Source organism: Malus domestica, chromosome 03, assembly GCF_042453785.1.
Source record: "Malus domestica chromosome 03, GDT2T_hap1".
Lineage (NCBI taxonomy): Eukaryota > Viridiplantae > Streptophyta > Magnoliopsida > Rosales > Rosaceae > Malus > Malus domestica.
Window position 1 is genome coordinate 17,972,707 of NC_091663.1, and position 9,221 is coordinate 17,981,927.

At 37.7% G+C, this 9,221-nt stretch overlaps 1 protein-coding gene and 1 long non-coding RNA gene across 3 annotated transcripts; one reads left to right on the top strand and one right to left on the bottom strand.

The window, feature by feature from the left end:
• The first annotated feature begins 3,037 nt into the window (after positions 1–3,037).
• On the top strand, positions 3,038–5,865 carry LOC103425346 (uncharacterized). Its single transcript, XM_008363426.4, has 3 exons — positions 3,038–3,566; positions 5,290–5,397; positions 5,488–5,865. The coding sequence occupies exons 1-3, from the start codon at positions 3,258–3,260 to the stop codon at positions 5,797–5,799; spliced, it is 729 nt and encodes a 242-aa protein (XP_008361648.3). The 5' UTR covers positions 3,038–3,257; the 3' UTR covers positions 5,800–5,865.
• A 1,227-nt stretch (positions 5,866–7,092) lies between these two features.
• LOC103425454 (uncharacterized) lies at positions 7,093–8,295 on the bottom strand. Of its 2 annotated transcripts, XR_011579309.1 has the most exons (4): positions 8,158–8,295; positions 7,977–8,047; positions 7,691–7,806; positions 7,093–7,449 (listed from the first exon to the last, which is right to left on the bottom strand). It is a non-coding gene; the product is annotated as an uncharacterized lncRNA (long non-coding RNA). The 2 variants fall into 2 exon arrangements; XR_011579308.1 differs by lacking the exon at positions 7,093–7,449 and having other exon boundaries at positions 7,571–7,806.
• Between the last annotated feature and the right edge of the window lie 926 nt (positions 8,296–9,221).

Consider the following 9,221-nt stretch of genomic DNA (forward strand, 5'->3'; position numbering starts at 1 on the left):
GGTGATCTGGAGCTCAAAGATTGGATCTTTGAGGAAAAAATAAGAGATGAAATGAAGGAACTAGGGCACTGAGCTGCTGCTACTGGACCCTTGTATAAAAGGAAGGAATGAGATGTTACAGGTGTTTGAGGAGTGAAAGAAGATTAGGAATGACTTTATAGAAAAGATAAAGAAAAGAAGAAAGAGATGAGAGAGAGAGAGTGTGTGTGTGTGTGAGTGAACAGATGGAAGAATGGAAGGAAAGAGTAAAAGGTTAGAGTAGCTGTGTTATTGTTTTTGGGGTTTATTATTAAGTTAATAAGGCTTATTATTTTGCTGGGTTTCCATCAAACCCAAAAATACTTGAAAAATGCTGAAAAATCTCAATCTTGCGCATAGAGGGATTCAAACCCCTTCCTTTGTCAACCACACACCTGGGCCTTATCCAACTCGTTACAGATATGTTTGTGATTACATATTTAGCCTGTGACATTTATATGGTCATTAAGATGTCTGCAAGGCTTGCAAGCTAATATTTTTTATCTAGGATAAATTTCTATATTTAAAAAAACACCAAGGGGATTCGAACCCCTCCCATTTTACTCCTTCAACACCTTGACCACCATATCACTTATGTTTTTGTGAAAATATGCTAAAATACACTTACTCTACACATAGAGATGATGAAGATAGTGAAAATTTTGAACCTCACAGGAACTCTATGTGATACTAAGTCACTCATTTATCTTACCATGCAATGTATAAAGTGTAAAAGATTGTACTAATTCATCTAATTCATTATATATAAATGATTATGGTGTGTTTAAACTTCTTTCATTAATTACTACATATTTTCTACACTCACAATGTTTGCCAACTCGCTATATAATCAACTTAAATCAGTTAAATCCATCATGCAATGCATTTCCTTCCAATTTTTTGTGATAAACTAATAGATAATTTACTAAATAAACATCCTGCAAAGTTTCAATAAAAATTTCTAAGTTTTTCGTACAATTTCCGTGGTTTTTATTCAATTTTTATCGATATCGATAATATCCTGATATTTCCATTGAAATTTCCGTATTTTTGGACTACCGATATTTTCGATATTATTGATATTTTATACCTTGGTCATAATTAGGGGTGGGAAAGGGCTAGGCCCAAAATTGGAGGAACCAAACCAAATTTGTTTGAAAATGAAACAGGGCGGATAGTGCTGGGTAATGAAAATTAAAATTAAAATTAGACCTAACCCGATCAGTTTGAAATTGGCCGGTTCTTACAGGTCTTTAATCTAACATCTAACACACACACACACACACACACACACATATATATATGGGCAAAAGACTATTTACTACCCTTATGTTTCGTGGTTTTCAACATTTAGTACATCAAGTTTTTTTCGTCCCAGAGTCATACCTAAAGTGTAAATTTTGGGACAGTCTCATACATCCGTTAGTCAAACTGTTAAGTCTGCCATTAACAGTGACGTGGCGCCCATGTGGACAATGATTGGGCGCCACGTGTCATCCACGTGGAAATTTTAAAAAAAAAAATATATATATATATATATATATTATAAAATAATAAATAAATAAATTTAAAAAAAAAACGTTTTTTTTTTTTTTTCCTTCTTCTTCCTTCCTTTTCCTTCTTCTTGTTCTTCCTTCTTCTTCCTCTGACTGAATCTGGGTAGCAGATTCGTTTTTTTTTTTTTTTCTTTCTTTCTTCTTCCTCCTTCCTTCTCCTTCTTCTTCTTCCTTCTTCCTTCTCCTTCTTCCGAATCTTTTTTTCTTCTTCCTCCTTCTTCTTCTTCTTCCTATTTCTTCTTCTTCTTCTTCTTCTTCTTCTTCAAATCTGCCCAGTTTTTTTTTTTCTTCTTCCTTCTTCTTCCTCCTTCCTTCTCCTTCTTCTTCTTCTTCTTCCTTCTTCTTCGAATCTGCCCAGTTTTTTTATTTTTATTTTTTCCTTCTTCCTCCTTCCTTCTCCTCCTTCTTCTTCTTCTTCTTTGAATCTGCCCAGTTTTTTTCTTCTTCTTCTTCTTCTTCCTCCTTCCTTCTCCTTCTTCTTCTTCTTCCTTCTTCTTCCTCCTTCTTCTTCGAATCTGCCCAGTTTTTTTTTTTTTTTTTTTCCTTCTTCCTCCTTCCTTCTCCTTCTTCTTCTTCTTCTTTGAATCTGCCCAGTTTTTTTTTTCTTCTTCTTCTTCCTCCTTCCTTCTCTTTCTTCTTCTTCTTCTTTTTCCTTCTTCTTCCTCTTCGAATCTGCCCAGTTTTTTTTTTTTCTTCTTCCTCCTTCTTCCTCCTTCCTTCTCCTTCTTCTTCTTCCTCCTTCCTTCCTCCTTCCTTCTCCTTCTTCTTCTTCTCCTTCGAATCTGCCCAGTTTTGTTTTTTTTCTTCTTCCTCCTTCCTTCTCCTTCTTCTTCTTCTTCCTTCTTCTTCTTCGAATCTGCCCAGTTTTTTTTTTCTTCTTCCTCCTTCTTCCTTCTCCTTCTTCTTCTTCTTCTTCAAATCTGCCCAGTTTTTTTTTTTCTTCTTCCTCCTTCTTCCTTCTCCTTCTTCTTCAAATCTGCCCAGTTTTTTTCCCTTTTTTTTTTCCTTCTTCTCCCTCCTTCTTCTTCCTTCTTCCTTCTCCTTCTTCTTCTTCTTCCTTCTTCTTCCTCCTTCTTCCTCCTTCTTCCTTCTCCTTCTTCTCCTTCTTCTTCTTCTTCCGAATCTGCCCAGATTCGGTTTTTTTTTTATTTTTTTATTTTTTAATTATTTTATAAATTTTTTTTAAAATGTCCACTTGGATGACACATGGCGCCAAGTCATTGGACACATGGGCGCCACGTCACAGTTAACAGCTCACTTACCAGTTTGACTAACGAATGTATGAGATTGTCCTAAAATTTACACTTTAGGTATGACTCTGAGACGAAAAAAAATTGATGTACTAAATGTTGAAAACCATGAAACATAAGGGTAGTAAACATTCTTTTGCCCTATATATATATATATATATATATATATATATATATATATATATATATATATATATATTAAAATATAAAAAAAATGAAATTAAAATTTAAACCTCGCCGCAGAGCTTTGGTCTTTGGAGGCAAAAGCCTTCACAAATACAGAAAGCAAGCTGACACCCTCCGCATCCAGCCAACACCCTACATTTCCTTAGCTGGCCTCTGAGCTTCAACCACCACCACCCACCGACCACCACCAAATATCATCCATCCCATTACCTTACTACCACCCTAAAAGCAATCACCGCCGGCAACAATGGCGGCGGCGATGCTGCTGCTCCTCCTCCTGCCGATGGCGTCAACTGTGGTGAATGTGGGAGCATCTAACACAAACAGCGTGTACAACCCATGCACAGACACCAAGATTCAGAGGTCCGACGGCTTTACATTCGGGATCGCATTCTCGTCCAAGACCTCCTTCTCCCTAAACGGGAACCAGTCGCATCAGCTCTCCCCCTGCGACCGCCGCCTCTCGCTGTCCTCCTCCAACTCGCAGCTCGCGCTCTTTAGACCCAAAGTCGATGAGATCTCCCTCCTCACTATCAACACCTCTTCTTTCCAACCGGTAATCTAAACTCTTATCTTTTACCATCTTCTTCTACCCTTTTTACTCTCTGTTACAGTTTTTGAGCTGGATTGTGATGTGACTGTTTGATTACTAATCGCTGATACTCTTGATTCTTTGGACCGTGTAATATTCATGTGATTATCCATCAACCAACTTGGACTTTAACCCTTTTGTGACGATTTTAGCCGGCGTTGTAGGGATTAGTTAGCAATAGAATCTGTCATCTTTAAAAAGTGAAACTTGAAGTGTATAAATCTTAAAGTGAGAGTTGCATAATCTGGGGATGTCAAGTTAGCAAGAATCCTGAAGTAGTTAGTGAAAAGGAATGATGCTGCATTCGTTTAAGCCTACACGGATCCTCGAGTCTTTTGTCTTCTTCCACATCATGTTCAGTGAAGAATTTTTGTTTTACCATATTATGTTTGGTGTGCATTTGGTTAGCTGGCTTTGTTTGAGGGGAAAGGGTCAAAAAATTGAATTGCTTTCGATTGTTTGCCATTATCTTTGCTTGAGAGATAAAAATTACTCGTGTTGCATTTATGTTGAAATTGTTTGGGGTTCGTTTAGATACAGATGTGTTAGTATGAGCTATTAAGATACAGGAGATTGGTTTTTTTTTTTTTTTCTTCCATTTCGATTTTCTGATAGTTTTTTCCTTTCATTTGATTTTTTAGTGTTAGAACGCTAAAACTATTAGCTTCATTCTAGCTGTTTTACGAAACAGAAAAAAAAATCTTAATTTTTTTGGGAACTGTTCTACTTATCCGTGATATGTAATGCTTTCACTGGGGAGAAATTTGCGTGATCGGAGGCTCTATCTAACGTACGATCATAACTCATGAATAGTATGGAGTACCTAGTAAGTTCGGTAAAGAAAATCAATAGCATGGTTAAGGAAAATAAAAGAGAATACAGAGTACTTGGGATACTTTGGAAACATTTAACCGAGCAACTGTCTTATTGATTGTTTCAATCGTAGGTATGATAGTGCAATGACATTCTAAAACTCAACATAACTTTGAAGAGTGATTTCTGGTAGATCACAAACAAAAATGATAACCTATGACTTAGAAATTCCATTGAAAGATTAATATTTCTTCATGGATTTTGATAGGGTAGACCTTCAGATAGAATATGGTGCGGGCTTTCCTTTACTACAGAACATCTAAATACCACGCGCCCTATTACATCTGAAGGTCTCTTAATGTTGGTTGTGAAGATCGGCACAGGAATAATCTAAAGCTCAAGGGCATTTATTATAGGCTTGTCAGCTTGAGCAGTTATTTTGCCACCATTTGTTGGTATATTTGGAAGTGGAGATGTAAAATACATTTATGATCAACTCCAGCTTCCCTGCAACCGAAAAATGAGTTTCTGAACTTCATCAAACGCCGGGGTGGAGGAAACCAACTCTTCTACTGTTGGCAATCCCGCATGAAATAAAGTCTTGGTTGGACATTGGAGTCCCTCTCCTCATGATACAATTAAGTTTGAAAAAGGTTATAAGAATGTGGAAAACAAATCATTTGCTGTCATGGGAAACCTGGAAATAAATTATCCCTATAAAATATAGGAAGCTAAACGTAATTACATCTGTGGTGTTGTTTGGCTGTGTATGTTGACCTGTTGGTTTTCTTAACTTTGTATTGTCTTTCCTGTCATGTGTTTATATCGTGAATGGATCAGATCACTAAATTGTATGCCCTTATGAGCTTTCTAGGATGCATATGGTGGGTACATGGTGGCGTTTGCTGGACGAAAATATGCTGCAAGGTCTCTCCCTGCGTTTGTTGGAAACAGCACATACATAGTGACAAGTTTTACGTTGGTGAGTATGTGTCACTTTGAATGAGTTGATATTCGGTAAGCGATTTTCCATTTGTAAATTCTCTAATCCAACATATGGGATTTGATGAAGGTACTCGAGTTTCAAAAGGGTAGGCTGCAAAACTTGTATTGGAAGAGAGATGGGTGTGCTAAATGCACAGGAAACTCCAATTTTGTTTGTCTTAACAAACAAGACTGTGCCATCAAAACATCAGGCTGTAAAAACCGAGGGGGTTCTGTAGATTGCAGTCTCGGGATACAACTGGCCTTTTCTGGTACAGATAAGCATCTCTCGGTTCTCAATTCATGGTATGAGGTGGAGAACCTTCGGCAGTATTCTCTCTATGGCTTGTACTCCAATCTCAGAGATTCTCTCACCAGCCAGTATAACAACTTCTTTTAAAACTCTACTCCAAAGTGTCAAATTATCGTGTTCATGCGTAATGATGTGCAATTTTGTCATCCTTAATCTTTGCTGCTTCTGCGTGTCCTCTTTGTTGCTCTCTGTTCTTTTTTTTGCGATTTACCTATATTTCTACAGATGTTGGACATGTAATTATTTCCGTTGTAAGATTTTTGTAAGTTATATTTTTTCATGAACTTGTTATCGATGCAATTGATATACATCGGATGAGCTTAGCGTTGCAGTTAAAAAATTACTGTCAAAGTTAAACAGTCGTACTTACAACTTCTGCAGTTTGTCTAAGGACTGATAGAGGTTTCTCTAGACTTGAAATTTGAACTCTTCTCCCTTGCTTTCTGTATGTTTTCCCTCTTTTCGGGCATGACTCTGTTCTATCCGAGTCCATCTAAGTTGCATCCATACTTGTTTGTTCGACTTTTCCCGTACTCGTACTTGGTAACTGTAATATACCCAGATTAACATGGAGGATACAAACATAGACCGAGTGCCATGGCAGGTTAAGTGAACATTATTTCCATGTCCTAATAATTCCGGTACCTTTTCCGGTGGATGTTTGTGTTGTTGTAAGTGTATCAATTTTTTACTCCCAAGTTTGGTAGTATGCAGGTTAGGTGGGTTACTACGCTGGGACTTCAAAAGTGATAAGTTACTCCAATCTCTTTGGTATGCTGGGTGGAGGGCCACCTTTCGCAATAGGTTGTTTATGCCAATGACTCTGCTGTGGAAAAAAGAAAATTTCTAAGGCACGCAGCTCTCCAGTATCTACCACATCTCATTTGTTATGCTAACTAAGCATTGCTTTTTGGGAGCTTACTGCTAAAAGGCCGCACAAGAACACTCAAAGACGAGTGGATAAAGAATGACATGGGTCAATCATTTCAAGACCTATAACGAAGTTAAAGAGTTGAAATATAACCAAGTGAAATTTGAACTCACTAGGGACATGATGAGAAGACCCCAAATCAGTTCCAAAGTCCAAGAAAACAGAACCTTCCACCATCTTGTTCTAAATAGTAGATCCCACTGCTCCTTCACTGTAACCTCATACACTGCCAAGACCTCCAACTGCAAATGCTTGGTAAGGAGCCATGTCCCCTACAGTGGAACCACCTGTCATTCTGTCTGAGGAAAAAGTATGGGAATCACAGATACAACAAGGTTCAATTATCCATAAGTTATACAAAGCACGTAGATACGCAGGCTTGTGCTTCTGAATCACCAAGTGGAACTAATGAAGTTCCTGCTGTGAAATTGTTTAAGAAAGAGAAAAACTAACTCGAACCCAAAAGTTAATGATAAATTCAGGTATGCGCCTGCACCCACGGCTGAGTACAACAAATCTCCACTATATTAATAATGTGAACAATAAAATTTCTTCTCAAACCTTTACGTTTAAGGCTCGATGAACAACTAGAAAGCACAAGAACAAGAAAACAAGGATATAAGGAAACACTCTTATCTCTTTTCTTCTCTCTCCCACACGCTTTTCCCTTACATATTCTCACACTCTAACACCTTGAGTGGAATACAATTGTTTTGCTCTCCGCTCACTCTCTCTCTGGAGTATTCCCGCTCATCTTTGTAGTAGAATACTGAATATTATTCCATCTTGGTTGCGGATCCTAGTTCCTGTAAACAAGTACATCAACTCTCCTCATATAGCCATGATAGAGGGTTCGCTAATTAGGAAAACTAATCTAAATTGGGATCTAATTACCAAAACATTACGAAACCTTCTTCAATAGGGAAATGGAAATCAAATCCAAATGGGATTACGGTATCATTCAAGATTATTAGATCTAATTCATGTCAAATGCTTCATGCAGACTCACTTCCACCCCACATTTTACATGCACTCTTGCTCAATCACCTTGTCAAGAGAAATGCCGGCCCAAGTTTGACTCCCTTTGATACAACGAATTTAAACTTGTTGAATATTAGCCACTGAGATAGAACTGGTATCCCATGTTCTATCTGCAGACTGAACTGCATTCAAGACAAACTACCTGTTAGTTTCACATATAATCTTTCACATTAAAGATCACAATTTGAACTATCATACTGTCATGGGGACTTCCACCGCAGGATTATCATCTTACAATGTGAAAAGATTAGTCAAACAAATTTGGAAACTAAGTTCTCAAAATCGAGATTACCGGCAAGTGACAGGAAACCCATCAAAATCTCGGCTCACAGAGCGGCCATTACAATTCAATGGTCGGACATGCTGCGTAGCACACAATTTAAATTCATATAAATAGTCTGGAAACTGGAAAGAGAGTGTATAAAAGATAAATACCACAAGGATTCTGATAAGTGGAAAATGTAATGAGGTACCTTGAACTTTATGCTAGTTGTGCTACTCCATTTGGAACTTGAAGGCTCATTCAGATCCATGCCTACTCGTAACCGAGATAAATTTACACCTCCACCACCTGAACGTGAGAAATTGTCCATGAGAATGCCATGAACGCCTATCTCGGGTGAAAAAGAATGCTGAGATGTAAAAGGGAAACAACATTCGTATCAATTATGGACGGGTTCCACTAATAGAGAAACCGGATTGCAAAATAGACTTCAGTTAAGTCTTTTATAGTTTTTCCACAATCTCCAAGTATAATAACACAAAAAGAAGAGAGAAAAAAATAACCCGTACTACAAAGGACTGTTAAGCTAGCCGTTCGGGTCTTGGTCTTCTTATAAGCCAGTAAAACATTAGAATCATACTGGCCCTCATCCCATGACACATCAAGCTTCTCACTTCCCCCAAATAAATTTGGATGTTTGATGCAAAGACTGCAATGAGAAATTAAAACTGAACACTTTTATCTAATTAATGGAAAATGATGTTATCGGTATCCTTAGTTCACCCAAATTGCATATCCCACAAACCATAAGACCCAAAACTTCAAACATCAAGAACCCGAATTTCATATGCTACAACAAAGCCTTGTCCCACTAATTGGAGTTGTATATGAATCATAGAACGCCATTGTGCTCGGTTTTATGTCATGTCTTCTCTTAGATCCAAGTAATCCAATTCTTTTCTTAGAGTCTCTTTCCAAGTCTTTTTAGGTCTTGCTCATATTTATTGACGGTGTGAAATGAAGGAAATACCCATGGACATTAAATTGTGTGATGTGGTCTAGGTGTTGTGCATGGATTACTATTCTCAAATCCTAATTGTTTTGGACCAATTAGGATTAGGTATATTATGTATTTTGAATTGTTGACCAATTATAGGCCACACACCCACATCCACATCACCTTCTCTCTCTCACTCCCGTACTCTCCCTCTCGATTCACTCTCTCTTCCCTCTCCTCCGTATGGACAAGGTCGAACCAAGCCAAATCTTCACGGATCATGGCCAAATTTGGTATCATTGTGTTCGTGAGGACCA